A 16,673-nucleotide genomic window follows, 5' to 3' on the forward strand; every position below is an offset into this window, starting at 1 on the left:
GCTGTCGGACAAGCTTGCTCTGTCCCTGAGGCTGTGAGCGGTGATCCAGCGTCAGAGCCTGAGGGACAGCCAGCCGAGGTCTCTAATAATAATAATAATAATGATAATTATAATAATAATAATAATAATAATGTAAATTGCTGTCGGAATCCGACTGACCTGAGAGTTCTAGAGTCTCTGGTTTAGTTTCAAACCTGTTTTTGTTCAAAGAGCAGAAGCAGAGAGACTGAGCAGAGAGATGGAGCTGTGAGTCTGTCTGTGTCCTCGTGTTTGTCCCTGTGACTGTGTCTCTCTGTGTCCTCGTGTCTGTCTGTCTGTTTCTGTGACTGTGTCTGGTCCTCGTGTCTGTCCCTGTGACTGTGTCTCTCTGTGTCCTCGTGTCTGTCTGTCTGTCTGTCTCTGTGACTGTGTCTGGTCCTCGTGTCTGTCCCTGTGACTGTGTCTCTCTGTGTTCTCGTGTCTGTCTGTCTCTGTGACTGTGTCTGGTCCTTGTGTCTGTCCCTGTGACTGTGTCTCTGTGTTCTCGTGTCTGTCTGTCTCTGTGACTGTGTCTGGTCCTCGTGTCTGTCCCTGTGACTGTGTCTCTCTGTGTCCTTGTGTCTGTCTGTCTCTGTGACTGTGTCTGTGTCCTTGTGTCTGTCTCTGTGACTGTTTCTGAATGTCTCTCTGTGTCCTTCTGTCTGTGCCTGTGACTGTGTCTCTCTGTGTCCTTCTGTCTGTCTGTCTTGTCTTTCTGTGTCCTCATGTCTGTCTGTCTCTGTGACTGTGTGTCTGAGTGTCTCTGTGTCCTTGTCTCTGTCTGTCTCTGTGTCTCTCTATCCTTGTGTCTGTATCCCTCACTGTTTCTGAGTATCTCTGTCTCTCCTTGTCTGTCTCTGTGACTGAGTCTCTCTGTGTCCTCGTGTCTGTCTGTCTCTGTGGCTGTCTCCCTGTCCTTGTGTCTCTCTGTCTCTGTGGCTGTCTCCCTGTCCTTGTGTCTGACTGTGTGACTGTGTGTCTGAGTAGCGCTCTCACTGTCCTGGTGTCTGTCTCTGGGACTGGGTTTCTGAGTGTCTGTCTTTCTGTCTGTGCGTCGCTGTGACATTTTTATACCCATGTTTTGAATTTAAAACACAACGTCCTTAAGCTTGCAGACCATCCTCTCTCTGTGGTCGAAACAGATCACAGGGCTAGAAAGAGCCAGCAGCTATAGAATATGGCCCTGCAGCTCCCAGCTCACAGCCCCACTGGAGACCAGCAGTGTGAGCCTGGCCAGTACCTGGAGGGGAGACGGAGAGTGGGACCAGCAGGGGGCGCTCACAGTACAATCGACAACACCACGCACAGTGCACAGTACATCACGACACAGTAAATACCGAGGAATGACCATCCCCACACCCTGCACAGAACCGCACAGCCCAGCAGCACCAGTCCGAGATTTCTCAGCCGGCAGGTCTCTGCGGGTTGTCCGATGTCCTCTATGTCCTCTGCAGCTGGGCTGGGTCTTGTCCTCAGAGCCTGAGTGTCCCTGGCGTCTCTCTCTACAGGCCCGTGACAGCAGAGACAGGAGAGAGGGAGGCAGCTGGGACAGAGGCCAGCAGGGAGCACTTAGACCAAGGTTAGGGGCTGAGCGGACACGACAGAGAGCATGCTGGGAGGGCTCATGACAGTGATAATAATAGACCAAACATTTACAGCAGCACCACCTTATTGAGAGACAGGCTCAGTGGCTGTTCCTTTAACTCTGGTGAGCGTCTACCCCCTTTACTACTGTCCTCTCTGGACAGACAGGTCTGTCAGTGTCCACTGTCTGTGTCCAGGCTGTGGTCACTGAGCCTGTCCTCTCTGGAGGGTCAGGTCTGTCAGTGTCCAGTGTGTGTGTCCAGGCTGTGGTCACTGAGCCTGTCCTCTCTGGAGGATCAGGTCTGTCTGTGTCCAGTGTGTGTGTCCAGGCTGTGGTCACTGAGCCTGTCCTCTCTGGACAGACAGGTCTGTCTGTGTCCAGTGTCTGTGTCCAGGCTGTGGTCACTGAGCCTGTCCTCTCTGGACAGTCAGGTCTCTCTTTGTCCAGTGTGTGTGTCCAGGCTGTGGTCACTGAGCCTGTCCTCTCTGGACAGTCAGGTCTGTCAGTGTCCAGTGTCTGTGTCCAGGCTGTGGTCACTGAGCCTGTCCTCTCTGGACAGTCAGGTCTGTCAGTGTCCAGTGTCTGTGTCCAGGCTGTGGTCACTGAGCCTGTCCTCTCTGGACAGTCAGGTCTGTCAGTGTCCAGTGTCTGTGTCCAGGCTGTGGTCAGTCTCAGTCAGTTCATGTGTCAGATAATGTTTCAGTTGGTCAGTCAGTGTGTCAGTCAGTGTCAGTGTGTCAGTCGGTGTGTCAGTGTGTCGATCAGTGTGTCAGGCAGTGTGTCGGTGTGTCAGTGTGTCGATCAGTGTGTCAGTCGGTGTGTCAGTGTGTCGATCAGTGTGTCAGGCAGTGTGTCGGTGTGTCAGGCAGTGTGTCGATCAGTGTGTCAGTCAGTGTGTCAGTGTGTCAATCAGTGTGTCAGGCAGTGTGTAGGTGTGTCAGTGTGTCGATCAGTGTGTCGGTGTGTCAGTCGGTGTGTCTCTCTCTTCAGAGCTCCAGAGAGCCCTGACGCTGGTCCATCTCTCACAAGAGATCCAGGCATCCAATCAGGGCCGAGCTGCCCTCCTCCAGAACAGGTCAGGGCGGCTGTCCTTCCTCGCCTCCTCTTCCTCAGTGATAGTGATGACTGACCACAGGACCTCCTTTCCCACGAGGCTCAGATTGTTACACCTAGTAAATCTAACAGCAAGAAACACTCCTTTACACAGAGGGGGGTAGGGGTGTGGAACAAGCTGCCCAGCCCTGTTGTGAGAGCTGATACCCTGGCTTCTCTCCAGACACAGCTGGGTGAGCTCCTCCAGTCAGGACAGGAGGCTCTTCTGTACACAGAGGGTGGTGGGGGTGGGGAACAAGCTGCCCAGCCCTGTGGTTGAAGCCGATACCCTGGCTTCCCTCCAGACACAGCTGGGTGAGCTCCTCCAGTCAGGACAGGAGGCTCTTCTGTACACAGAGGGTGGTGGGAGTGGGGAACAAGCTGCCCAGCCCTGTTGTGAGAGCTGATACCCTGGCTTCTCTCCAGACACAGCTGGGTGAGCTCCTCCAGTCAGGACAGGAGGCTCTTCTGTACACAGAGGGTGGTGGGGGTGGGGAACAAGCTGCCCAGCCCTGTGGTTGAAGCCGATACCCTGGCTTCCCTCCAGACACAGCTGGGTGAGCTCCTCCAGTCAGGACAGGAGGCTCTTCTGTACACAGAGGGTGGTGGGGGTGGGGAACAGGCTGCCCAGCCCTGTTGTGAGAGCTGATACCCTGGCTTCTCTCCAGACACAGCTGGGTGAGATGAGACCCTGTGAGGCTCTTAAAGCTTAAATTGAAGTCTATCCCGTTGCCTGCTGGGATAGACTGGGGCTCCCTCTCCACCCTGCGTTGGATAAGCGGCTAGAAAATGGACAGATGCAGAGATCATGGTTATCGATCCCGGTTATTGATCTCACAGTAAGAAGCACCTCAGGCAGCTGCTGTGCCAGTTCAAGTCCCTGGAAGTGGGGGTCCCCCGCCTGCGGTACGGCGACACCCCAAAACTACACCCTCTGCTGCTCTGCGTGGAGGCTGAGGTAATGTGGGAAGCGATTGCATTGATTATCTATCGATGGTAAATGACCGTGACTATTGCTGTTGTGGTCGGGGGGCTCAGAGTGGAGGATGATGCGATAGGAAGCACGCTGGAGCTGTTGTCTCGTGGCTCCGGGTTCGAGTACAGTCTGGGGAGCCTTCTGTGGGGAGCCTGCATGCTCCCTCAGTGTCTGAGTGTGATCTCCCCCAGTGGTCAAGTTCACCCAGGACTCAGAGGTCGCTGGTCAGGATAGCTGGATCCTGAAATTGTCATGTGAGAGAGTGATACTTCTCTACCAGCCTGAAACCTCTCGGGCACTGAATCTACCCCCCTCTCTCCTCTCAGCCCAGTCTCACCCTCAGCCACCTGGACATCCTGATGTCCATCAGTGACGTCATCCCTGACCCCATGACCTCTGGCCGGGTCACCAAAATTCAGTTCCAGGATCTCAACGTCACCTTCAGGACAGCAGGGCAACACAACAGGTCAGTGTGTCTGTATGAACCCCTCTCTCTCTCTCTCTCTCAGTGCAGTGTTAATGTACTGGAGTGTCCAGTCAGTGTGTGTATTAACCCCTCTCTCTCTCAGTGCAGTGTTAATGTACTGGAGTGTCCAGTCAGTGTGTCTGTATTAACCCCTCTCTCTCTCAGTGCAGTGTTAATGTACTGGAGTGTCCAGTCAGTGTGTCTGTATTAACCCCTCTCTCTCTCAGTGCAGTGTTAATGTACTGGAGTGTCCAGTCAGTGTGTCTGTATGAACCCCTCTCTCTCTCAGTGCAGTGTTAATGTACTGGAGTGTCCAGTCAGTGTGTCTGTATGAACCCCTCTCTCTCTCAGTGCAGTGTTAATGTACTGGAGTGTCCAGTCAGTGTGTCTGTATGAACCCCTCTCTCTCTCAGCGCAGTGTTAATGTACTGGAGTGTCCAGTCAGTGTGTGTGTATTAACCCCTCTCTCTCTCTCAGTGCAGTGTTCATGTACTGGAGTGTCCAGTCAGTGTGTCTGTATGAACCCCTCTCTCTCAGTGCAGTGTTAATGTACTGGAGTGTCCGGTCAGTGTGTGTGTATGAACCCCCCTCTCTCTCAGTGCAGTGTTCATGTACTGGAGTGTCCAGTCAGTGTGTCTGTATGAACCCCTCTCTCTCAGTGCAGTGTTCATGTACTGGAGTGTCCAGTCAGTGTGTCTGTATTAACCCCTCTCTCTCTCAGTGCAGTGTTAATGTACTGGAGTGTCCAGTCAGTGTGTCTGTATGAACCCCTCTCTCAGGTGGTTGATCACCTGCTCGGACCTGCAGACCCAGGCCCAGCTGCTGTGCTCGGGGCTGCGGGTCAGGGTGCAGGGCGGGGGGGCGGTTCAGCTCCGCTGTGTCCAGCACGACGCGCTCGTGAGGCGGGAGTACCAGCGGGGCCTGCGGATCGCTAGGGGGCGCCACCGGCTGATGGAGACCCTGTCCCTGGAGGGGCGGACGGACCCCCGGGGCAGCACGGCCGTCCAGCCCGCAGAAACAGCCCAGCAGACGTTCCTGTGACGTCCCCCCCCCACAGCCTGCTGACCCCTGCGGACGGTGCCGGTCAGCCACAGACCCCCAGGCTGGCAGAGGACTGATCTGTCTGCCCTTCCCACGCTGCCCAGCCTTCCCAGCTGCCTGAGGGGCCAGCGGACTGGCTGGACAGACCGGGGCTCCGCACCTCCGGAATAAAGGATTCAGTCCTCAAGCATTTCTGTTCGTTTGTGTCTTTCCCTGTCTGTCTCTCCACCTGCCTCACTGCCGGCCTGCCTGTCTGTCTGCTTTCTCAATGACTACAGGACAGCCTGACTGTCTCTCCATCACTGGACACACACAGACACACACACACACTCACACCAGGGGCAGTCCATCACAGGACACACACACACACACACACACACACACACACACACACACACACACACACACACACACACACACACACACACACACACACACACACACACACACACACACACACACACACACACACACACACACACACACACACACACACACACACACCAGGGCCAATCCATCACAGGACACACACACACACACTCACACCAGGGCCAGTCCATCACAGGACACACACACACTCACTCACACCAGGGCCAGTCCATCACAGGACACACTCACTCACACCAGGGCCAGTCCATCACAGGACACACACACACTCACTCACACCAGGGCCAGTCCATCACAGGACACACACACACTCACACCAGGGCCAGTCCATCACAGGACACACACAGACACACACACTCACTCACACCAGGGCCAGTCCATCATAGGACACACACACTCACTCACACCAGGGCCAGTCCCTCACAGGACACACACACACACACTCACACCAGGGTAGTCCCTCACAGGACACACACACACACACTCACACCAGGGCCAGTCCATCACAGGACACACACACACTCACACCAGGGCCAGTCCATCACAGGACACACACTCACTCACACACCAGGGCCAGTCCATCACAGGACACACACACACACTCACACCAGGGCCAGTCCATCACAGGACACACACACACACCAGGGCCAGTCCATCACAGGACACACTCACTCACACCAGGGCCAGTCCATCACAGGACACACTCACACACACCAGGGCCAGTCCATCACAGGACACACTCACACATACCAGGGCCAGTCCATCACAGGACACACTCACACACACACACACACACACACACACACACACACCAGGGCCAGTCCATCACAGGACACACACACACCAGGGCCAGTCCATCACAGGACACACACACACACACACACACACCAGGGCCAGTCCATCACAGGACACACACACACACACACACACACACACACACACACACACACCAGGGCCAGTTCTCCCTGAAGCCAAGGCAGCAGTTCTATCCACTCCGCCACCATGATGCCAAAACACAGCTTTAACTGTAGTAGAGCTCAATTAGCATCGGGGTTGATGGCTGTTGAATTTGTTCAGTGTCACCCTCAAGCCAGTAGGTGGCGCCAAGTGTCTGGTGAAAACATTCTAACAGTTCTGAATAAGCACAACTGCCTGCACTAAAAATCCAAGTGACCGGCTGCCGACTCTAAACACCTTATCACAAATACTGTATAGACACACACCTGTACAGACTCTTACTGGAGACACTGTACAGACACACACACCTGTACAGACTCTTACTGGAGACACTGTATAGACACACACACCTGTACAGACTCTTACTGGAGACACTGTACAGACACACACACCTGTACAGACTCTTACTGGAGACACTGTATAGACACACACACCTGTACAGACTCTTACTGGAGACACTGTACAGACACACACACCTGTACAGACTCTTACTGGAGACACTGTACAGACACACACCTGTACAGACTCTTACTGGAGACACTGTATAGACACACACCTGTACAGACTCTTACTGGAGACACTGTATAGACACACACACCTGTACAGACTCTTACTGGAGACACTGTACAGACACACACACCTGTACAGACTCTTACTGGAGACACTGTACAGACACACACACCTGTACAGACTCTTACTGGAGACACTGTATAGACACACACACCTGTACAGACTCTTACTGGAGACACTGTATAGACACACACACCTGTACAGACTCTTACTGGAGACACTGTACAGACACACACCTGTACAGACCCTTACTGGAGACACTGTATAGACACACACCTGTACAGACTCTTACTAGAGACACTGTACAGACACACACACCTGTACAGACTCTTACTGGAGACACTGTACAGACACACACACCTGTACAGACTCTTATTGGAGACACTGTATAGACACACACACCTGTACAGACTCTTACTGGAGACACTGTATAGACACACACCTGTACAGACTCTTACTGGAGACACTGTACAGACACACACCTGTACAGACTCTTACTGGAGACACTGTATAGACACACACACCTGTACAGACTCTTACTGGAGACACTGTATAGACACACACACCTGTACAGACTCTTACTGGAGACACTGTACAGACACACACACCTGTACAGACTCTTACTGGAGACACTGTATAGACACACACACCTGTACAGACTCTTACTGGAGACACTGTACAGACACACACACCTGTACAGACTCTTACTGGAGACACTGTACAGACACACACCTGTACAGACTCTTACTGGAGACACTGTATAGACACACACCTGTACAGACTCTTACTGGAGACACTGTATAGACACACACACCTGTACAGACTCTTATTGGAGACACTGTACAGACACACGCACCTGTACAGACTCTTACTGGAGACACTGTATAGACACACACACCTGTACAGACTCTTACTGGAGACACTGTACAGACACACACACCTGTACAGACTCTTACTGGAGACACTGTATAGACACACACCTGTACAGACTCTTACTGGAGACACTGTACAAAAAACACCCCTGTACAGACTCTTACTGGAGACACTGTACAGACACACACACCTGTACAGACTCTTACTGGAGACACTGTATAGACACACACCTGTACAGACTCTTACTGGAGACACTGTACAAAAAACACCCCTGTACAGACTCTTACTGGCTTCATTGTAAATGCAGACTTGAACTGTTCCCAGAATTAGAGCACATGGTATATACATTATATAAATAACAATTTGTGTAAGATGTTAATATTTAAAAATAAACTAACCCAGTTTCAAAATTAATAATTAACAGAGTTGGTCCAAAGTTCATTTGTTTAACCTTTGACTTCCTGTGTCCCACAATGCACAGCGGGAGTGTTTGAGACCGTGCTCTGCGTGACTCACAGGTGCGTCAGCTTTCTGTTCTTATACTGTACCTGTAGGCCTTTAAGAGATCATAGAGTTTTGAAGATTTCGCTCTCTTTTCCCTAGAGTGTACGATGGCTGCAAGGAGAGAGATGACAAGAGTTGGAATTGTGGGATACGGACACTTAGGTTAGTCCTCCAGCTGTCTTTGCAAGCTGTTTGTCTCGAAAGTCTGGGTTGTCTTTCTCTCTCTCCCTCTCTCTCTCTCTCCCTCTCTCTGTCTCTCTCTCTCTCTCTCAATTCAATTCAATTCAATTCAATTCAATTCAAGGTGCTTTATTAGCATGACTGATGGGTACAATCAGTGTTGCCAAAGCAAATAAAAATAATAAAATTAACATGGAACAAAACAAAAAATAGAAGTAAAATAAAACCTACAGACATGTTACAGACATTTACAACAAAGACATATTATAAAATATTGACATATACTGTAGGCGGCTGGCGCATTATTGGGAGACAGACTCACTGTTCCTCAGGCTGTGACAGGAGATCACATACTGGGCTGCCAGATCTCTGTCTCCACGGTCTCGCGCAGAAATTGTTCTGAGGTGCTGCTTGAAAGTGTCGTTCTAAACCCTCTCATTGCTGGGACACAGTTGCCATGTGTGACAGATTTTTCCAGCTGAAAAGCGGGGATAATCTCGTCACAAAGTGTTGGACATGTTGGCATGAGATCTAGTATATGTAACTGTTGCCTGCAAACACCCATTCCCGCTGAGAGGGGGGCTGTAGTCAGGTTATAAAACCCCCTGAAAATGCCTGAGTTCACAGCTCTACGGGAAGATGGTGTGCCTTCCTGGGCCTTCTCTGAAACGTGTTTCTTTCGGAAACGCCTGAAACCTCACCCCTGAGCTCCGCCGGTCCGCGCCGTGACTCTGCGATGGCGGGGGGGAGGGAATGTCTCAGCTCCCGCTGGCTTCGGCCTCTTTCCCCCTCTGTCCAGGGCAGCACCTGGTGGCCAGGATCCAGGAGGAGGGCGGGGCTGTGGGATTGCGGCTGGCGTTCGTGTGGAACAGGAACACCGAGAGGCTGAGAGAGACCGTGACCTCTGACCTCATCCTCACCGACCTCAGGGAGTTCGCAGAGAGGTGACACTGGACACAGACAGATCTGGACACCCAGAGAGGACAGGCTCAGTGACCACAGCCTGGACACAGACACTGGACACTGACAGACCTGACTGTCCAGAGAGGACAGGCTCAGTGACCACAGCCCAGACACAGACACTGGACACAGGTAGACCTGACGGTTGAGAAAGGACAGACTCAGAGACCACAGCCTGGACATACATACTGGACACAGACACCTGGCTGTCCAGAGGGGACAGGCTCAGTGACTACAGCCTGGACACATACACTGGACACAGACACCTGGCTGTCCAGAGAGGACAGGCTCAGTGACTACAGCCTGGACACAGACACCTGGCTGTCCAGAGTTACACATTAAAGTAAATGAAACGGTCAGGATTTGAATGTGAGAGAGAGAAGGAGACGAGTGACCCATTGTGTGTTTCAGGGGCGCTGATGTCATAGTGGAGGTGTGTCACCCTGATATTGTGCGAGAGCATGGTGCTCACTTCCTGTCCCACTCGGACTTCATGGTAAAGCATCTGTGAATCTACACGCTTGGCTCTCTGCCTCTCTTGGCCTCTGCACAAATAATCAATATTGTTTTATTGTCTCTGTAAGGCCATCAGTGTAATGAGCCTCTCTCTCTCAGTGCAGTGTTAATGTACTGGAGTGTCCAGTCAGTGTGTGTGTATTAACCCCTCTCTCTCTCAGTGCAGTGTTAATGTACTGGAGTGTCCAGTCAGTGTGTGTGTATTAACCCCTCTCTCTCTCAGTGCAGTGTTAATGTACTGGAGTGTCCAGTCAGTGTGTGTGTATTAACCCCTCTCTCTCTCTCAGTGCAGTGTTAATGTACTGGAGTGTCCAGTCAGTGTGTCTGTATGAACCCCTCTCTCTCTCAGTGCAGTGTTCATGTACTGGAGTGTCCAGTCAGTGTGTGTGTATTAACCCCTCTCTCTCTCAGTGCAGTGTTCATGTACTGGAGTGTCCAGTCAGTGTGTCTGTATGAACCCCTCTCTCTCTCAGTGCAGTGTTAATGTACTGGAGTGTCCAGTCAGTGTGTCTGTATGAACCCCTCTCTCTCTCAGTGCAGTGTTCATGTACTGGAGTGTCCAGTCAGTGTGTCTGTATGAACCCCTCTCTCTCTCAGTGCAGTGTTAATGTACTGGAGTGTCCAGTCAGTGTGTCTGTATTAACCCCCCTCTCTCTCTCTCTCTCTCAGTGCAGTGTTAATCTACTGGAGTGTCCAGTCAGTGTGTCTGTATGAACCCCTCTCTCTCTCAGTGCAGTGTTCATGTACTGGAGTGTCCAGTCAGTGTGTCTGTATTAACCCCTCTCTCTCAGTGCAGTGTTCATGTACTGGAGTGTCCAGTCAGTGTGTCTGTATGAACCCCTCTCTCTCTCAGTGCAGTGTTAATGTACTGGAGTGTCCAGTCAGTGTGTCTGTATTAACCCCCCTCTCTCTCTCTCTCTCAGTGCAGTGTTAATCTACTGGAGTGTCCAGTCAGTGTGTCTGTATGAACCCCTCTCTCTCTCAGTGCAGTGTTCATGTACTGGAGTGTCCAGTCAGTGTGTCTGTATGAACCCCTCTCTCTCTCAGTGCAGTGTTAATGTACTGGAGTGTCCAGTCAGTGTGTCTGTATTAACCCCCCTCTCTCTCAGTGCAGTGTTCATGTACTGGAGTGTCCAGTCAGTGTGTGTGTATGAACCCCTCTCTCTCTCAGTGCAGTGTTCATGTACTGGAGTGTCCAGTACTGTCTCTCTGTCTCTCTCTCAGGTTGGCTCTCCTTCAGTGTTGTCTGATCCTGAAGTGGAGAAGAGGCTCCGCGATGCAGCCATGCACCATGGGAAGACGCTGTACGTCCCCAGCGGTGCATTGTGGGGCGCCCAGGACATCCAGAGAATGAGTGACAGTGGGACGCTGCAGGTGAGCGAGACAGGGGCAGTCCAGGCAGACGGGCCGAGCTCCAGCTGCACCCCTATCCCAACCCCGGTCTCCGTGCCGCCCTCTCCCAGGCGCTCCGAATCCGGATGTCCAAGCACCCCTCCTGCTTCCGCCTCGGCCCCGAGCTGCGCCGTGATTGGTCGGAGGGGGAGGGGAGGCGGGTCCTGTTCAGCGGCCCGGTGCGCGACCTTTGCCCCCTGGCGCCCAACAACGTCAACAGCATGGCCGCCGCCGCCATGGCCGCCCCCGCGCTGGGCTTCGGCGGGGTGAGGGGCGAGATCGTGTCCGACACTGGGTGGGTCTGGCTGTCTGGCTGTCCCGTCTGCTGCCGTGTCAGTGCGAGGGGATCGGTTTAGAAATCCATCTCAAACAGCCTGATTCACGTGTGACCAGGTCCGCCCCCCGTAACATCCCAACATGCACTGCAGCGTGCAGCAGGCCCCCACCCTTCCCATGAGAAATAGAGTACTACTGCGTCGGCTTTAAGGGTTCAAATACCGCTCATCGAAGTTAGCAGAACCCTGCAGTCATCAGCTGAAACAGACAACATGAATCGCTCCTCTGTGTCCAGAGGATGCCTCCACTTTCCCTCTCTGCCTGTGTGATCAGTACGGCCCACTGGAGTGCACAGGGCGATGAATCTGTCAGAGAGCCGGCACAGTCATCTCCAGCCTGGAGTGTCTGTATGAACCCCCCTCTCTCTCTCAGTGCAGTGTTCATGTACTGGAGTGTCCAGTCAGTGTGTCTGTATGAACCCCTCTCTCTCTCAGTGCAGTGTTAATGTACTGGAGTGTCCAGTCAGTGTGTCTGTATTAACCCCTCTCTCTCTCAGTGCAGTGTTAATGTACTGGAGTGTCCAGTCAGTGTGTGTGTATTAACCCCTCTCTCAGTGCAGTGTTAATGTACTGGAGTGTCCAGTCAGTGTGTCTGTATTAACCCCTCTCTCTCTCAGTGCAGTGTTAATGTACTGGAGTGTCCAGTCAGTGTGTCTGTATTAACCCCTCTCTCTCTCAGTGCAGTGTTAATGTACTGGAGTGTCCAGTCAGTGTGTGTGTATTAACCCCTCTCTCTCTCAGTGCAGTGTTAATGTACTGGAGTGTCCAGTCATTGTGTCTGTATTAACCCCTCTCTCTCTCAGTGCAGTGTTAATGTACTGGAGTGTACTGGAGTGTGTCTGTATTAACCCCTCTCTCTCTCAGTCTCAGTCAGTATCACGTGGTGGAAATTGAGGTCACTGGTCCCAATGGCTTCTCAGTCACTACAGTCAGACGAAATCCTGCAGAACTGGGAGCTGTTACTGGGAGAGCCACCTACCAGTCCTTCTGGAGCAGCCTGCTGGGTGTGTATGGTGTTGATCTGCACCGGGCGGTTTCCCTGTGTCGATGTGTTTTTCCTACCTGTGCATCGCAGCTCCGGGCTCACAGCCCTCCTCTCTCTCTTTCAGTGTGTCAAGGGCACGGAGGAAGAGTCTTCCTCTGCTGACGAAGGACAAGCAGCCTGGCAGACAGGGAGTGTGAGAACGCTTCTAAACAGCGCACAATCTCTCGGCCCATGTAGATGTTTCAGGGATTCAGGGACCTGCTGATACACACTGACACTCTTCCTGACTAACACATAGACACACTGATGACTACTCTGCACTGATTAACACTCTGCCTTATTGATACAGTCTCTCTGACACCATAACTGACCCCATAACACTATAAGTCTGATTGACACTCTCTGACACTATAACACTGTCTGACACTCTGACTAACCCTATAGCACTGTCTGATCAACACTCTGACTGACACTACAACACTGTCAGATTGACACTTACTGACACTATAACACTGTCTGATCAACACTCTGACTGACACTACAACACTGTCAGATTGACACTTACTGACACTATAACACTGTCTGATCAACACTCTGACTGACACTGCAACACTGTCAGATTGACACTTACTGACACTATAACACAGTCTGAGTGACACTCTGACACTATAACACAGTCTGATTGACACTCTGACTGACACTATAACACAGACTGATTGACACTTACTGACACTTTAACACTGTCTGGTTGACACTCTGACTGACACTATAACACGGTCTGATTGACACTCTGACTGACACTATAACACGGTCTGATTGACACTCTGACTGACACTATAACATGGTCTGATTGACACTCTGACTGACACTACAACACTGACTGATTGACACTCTGACTGACACTACAACACCGTCTGATTGACACTCTGACTGACACTATAACACAGTCTGATTGACACTCTGACTGACACTACAACACTGTCTGATTGACACTCTGACTGACACTACAACACTGTCTGATTGACACTCTGACTGACACTCTAACACAGTCTGAGTGACGCTTCTGAAAAAACACACAGCATCGTCTTCAACCTCATATCTGGGTGTCTTGTTCCATACTTCTGCCCCCCTCTGTGTAAAGCTCTGTCTCCTGATCCTGCTGGTCAGTGCAGGTCCCAGATGTTTCGCCCTGTTCTTTCGTTCCTGTTGCAGCAGTAATCCTCAGAGGTTCACTGGGCTGACCTTGACTGGTGCCTGGCTCCCCCTGACGCTCTCTGACTGAGACTCTGGATGTTCTCAGAAGGGCGTCAATAAACTGCATTGTGATGAAAATCTCTTTTCTGTCCCCCTCTTATTGAAGAATGTGTTTGGATCCGTGCAGACAGTGTCTTATTTCCACTTCAGAGCCACGGACCTCCAAGGTACACGTCTCTCCATAAACACGATTTGAACTGCACCCATGCACAAGACCCTGACCTTCGATTCCATCACCATTTACTTACTTCTTGTCTAGGAGAGATACTAGACAGTACCAATCTTAGGTGATCTGGTCTACAGTGATTACTGGGTTATTAAAGATCCCTTATAAAGATTCCACGCGTACCGTTTGTAAAAGTAGGGGTGTTGGTCCCCAGTGACCTGGCCCCAGTGAGTCTTCCTACAGCTCCTCTCGATCCACCTGGTGCAGATGATTCTCTCTCCTCCCCCTGATCTGTGTGCAGTGAGGCTGCTGGTGCAGAATGATCACTGTGCGTCTCCCAGGTGGGGCTGCAGGTGCAGAATGATCACTGTGTGTCTCCCAGGTGGGGCAGCTGGTCCAGAATGATCACTGTGCGTCTCCCAGGTGGGGCTGCTGGTGCAGAATGATCACTGTGTGTCTCCCAGGTGGGGTGACTGGTGCAGAATGATCACTGCGTGTCTCCCAGGTGGGGCTGCTGGTGCAGAATGATCACTGCGCGTCTCCCAGGTGGGGCTGCTGGTGCAGAATGATCACTGTGTGTCTCCCAGGTGGGATTACAGGTACAGAATGATCACTGTGTGTCTCCCAGGTGGGGTGACTGGTGCAGAATGATCACTGCGTGTCTCCCAGGTGGGGTTACTGGTGCAGAATGCTCACTGTGCGTCTCCCAGGTGGGGCAGCTGGTGCAGAATGATCACTGTGTGTCTCCCAGGTGGGGTTACTGGTGCAGAATGATCACTGTGCCTCTCCCTGGTGGGGTTACTGGTGCAGAATGACCACTGTGTGTCTCCCAGGTGGGGTTACTGGTGCAGAATGATCACTGTGCATCTCCCAGGTGGAGTTACTGGTGTAGAATGATCACTGTGCGTCTCCCAGGTGGGGCTACTGGTGCAGAATGATCACTGTGTCTCCCAGGTGGGGTTACTGGTGCAGAATGATCACTGTGCGTCTCCCAGGTGGGGCAGCTGGTGCAGAATGATCACTGTGTGTCTCCCAGGTGGGGCAGCTGGTGCAGAATGATCACTGTGTGTCTCCCAGGTGGGGTGACTGGTGCAGAATGATCACTGCGCGTCTCCCAGGTGGGGTTACTGGTGCAGAATGATCACTGTGCATCTCCCAGGTGGGGCTGCTGGTGCAGAATGCTCACTGTGCGTCTCCCAGGTGGGGCAGCTGGTGCAGAATGATCACTGTGCGTCTCCCAGGTGGGGTTACTGGTGCAGAATGATCACTGCGCGTCTCCCAGGTGGAGTTACTGGTGCAGAATGCTCACTGTGCGTCTCCCAGGTGGGGCTGCTGGTGCAGAATGATCACTGTGTGTCTCCCAGATGGGGGCTGCTGGTGCAGAATGATCACTGTGCGTCTCCCGGGTGAGACTGCTTAATTAATTGATTGTCATTAATATTAAAAGCAATGCACCACGACCTGGGGCACACGCGTGAGTGTGGATCAGGTCGGAGAACCGGACCTGCTGGCTTTAAGGAGACAGCCGGTGCTCACACAGTACGTTATTATGGGCCACCGTCGAAAACCAGGAAGCACAACATTGTTTGGAAACCTTTATTATCGTAAGAACACAAATACACACTGTAATCCAGTTACACTCCGTCGAAAAAAAAAAAAAGCTTAAACAAGGTAAATAAAGATAAGCTTTCGTGTTGTCTGTAAATACGCCTTTGCACCTCTTGTAAACTCTTCAAACACAGGTCTCTCCCCAGACCCTTTCACTCTGTACATGCAACGACGTGCAAATATCAAAATTAAAAAGTGCACCGCAAAAGATATTTTCATATTTCAACAAAAAAAAAAAGATTAATTAAAAATTGAACACACACCAGGAAGCAACATTGGACGCCTGGCGGACGCGGCACTGCCAGACGAGCTCAAAAAAAAAAAATGAGTTGCCAGGGAACGGCAGTTGCTAGGGAAACACAGTTAAATTGGGCGGGCAGGGAACTGCGGGGACCCCGGTCACCTGATCAGGGGCGCCCAGCGGACAAACCCGCACTTGTCAATAAAGTTTTTTCGATTGTTACCTAGTAACCGACCGACTCGACCTATTGAGGAACCCAGCAACAGGAAGCGCGGCAGGAAGCGATGGCCGGGACAGCCAATCGGAAGGCGGGAAGGGAGGCTACGGGCCGATAGTAACCAATCACAGGCCAGAAACGGCAGGAAGGGCGTCTGGATTGACGGGGATTCGAACCAATGGGCGGCCGCGGAGCGAGTTCGGTTGCAGCGCATCGGACAGTACCAGCTTCGCCGTTGAAAGATAACAAATTAAGGTAAGCCGTTTCTTGGCGTTTATTTTTACATTGAAATGCAATGATTCACTCCCGTGTCTGATTTTTAAAATGTGACAGTGTTGTTTTGTCTGTGT

General features: G+C 51.9%; 3 protein-coding genes across 4 annotated transcripts in view; all 3 read left to right on the forward strand.

Annotated features, from left to right (window-relative positions):
- The first annotated feature begins 114 nt into the window (after window positions 1-114).
- On the forward strand, window positions 115-5,365 carry LOC148654349 (putative uncharacterized protein C19orf81). Its single transcript, XM_088646406.1, has 6 exons — window positions 115-246; window positions 1,527-1,597; window positions 2,594-2,678; window positions 3,536-3,653; window positions 3,998-4,137; window positions 4,917-5,365. Exons 1-6 carry the CDS (start codon window positions 239-241, stop codon window positions 5,176-5,178), a joined length of 684 nt encoding a protein of 227 aa, XP_088502532.1. The 5' UTR covers window positions 115-238; the 3' UTR covers window positions 5,179-5,365.
- aspdh (aspartate dehydrogenase domain containing) lies at window positions 5,252-14,172 on the forward strand. Of its 2 annotated transcripts, none has more exons than XM_088646392.1 (8): window positions 5,252-5,373; window positions 8,569-8,631; window positions 9,449-9,593; window positions 10,021-10,105; window positions 11,350-11,499; window positions 11,589-11,812; window positions 12,717-12,856; window positions 12,962-14,172. In XM_088646392.1, exons 2-8 carry the CDS (start codon window positions 8,577-8,579, stop codon window positions 12,997-12,999), a joined length of 837 nt encoding a protein of 278 aa, XP_088502518.1. In that variant the 5' UTR covers window positions 5,252-5,373; window positions 8,569-8,576; the 3' UTR covers window positions 13,000-14,172. The 2 variants fall into 2 exon arrangements, with proteins under 2 accessions (XP_088502518.1, XP_088502517.1); XM_088646391.1 differs by lacking the exon at window positions 5,252-5,373 and adding an exon at window positions 8,441-8,483.
- A 2,069-nt stretch (window positions 14,173-16,241) lies between these two features.
- The window catches only part of LOC148654351 (uncharacterized), a 20,585-nt gene continuing 20,153 nt past the window's right edge, over window positions 16,242-16,673 (forward strand). The window contains exon 1 of the mRNA XM_088646596.1: window positions 16,242-16,578. The gene's annotated coding sequence lies outside the window, so the exon portion shown is untranslated. The remainder of the gene's footprint in view (window positions 16,579-16,673) is intronic.

This window comes from Lepisosteus platostomus, chromosome 9 (assembly GCF_059453375.1).
Source record: "Lepisosteus platostomus isolate fLepPlt1 chromosome 9, fLepPlt1.hap1, whole genome shotgun sequence".
Lineage (NCBI taxonomy): Eukaryota > Metazoa > Chordata > Actinopteri > Semionotiformes > Lepisosteidae > Lepisosteus > Lepisosteus platostomus.

Excerpts from the sequence above, each read along its gene's own strand:
- LOC148654349 (XM_088646406.1), top strand. Across the intron at positions 2,679-3,535 it reads GCTGCCCTCCTCCAGAACAG|TAAGAAGCACCTCAGGCAGC; the intron begins GTCAGGGCGGCT and ends TTGATCTCACAG. Across the intron at positions 3,654-3,997 it reads TGCTCTGCGTGGAGGCTGAG|CCCAGTCTCACCCTCAGCCA; the intron begins GTAATGTGGGAA and ends CTCTCCTCTCAG.
- aspdh (XM_088646392.1), top strand. The coding sequence starts at position 8,577 with ATGGCTGCAAGGAGAGAGATGACAAGAGTTGGAATTGTGGGATACGGA. Across the intron at positions 8,632-9,448 it reads TGTGGGATACGGACACTTAG|GGCAGCACCTGGTGGCCAGG; the intron begins GTTAGTCCTCCA and ends CCCTCTGTCCAG. Across the intron at positions 10,106-11,349 it reads TGTCCCACTCGGACTTCATG|GTTGGCTCTCCTTCAGTGTT; the intron begins GTAAAGCATCTG and ends TCTCTCTCTCAG.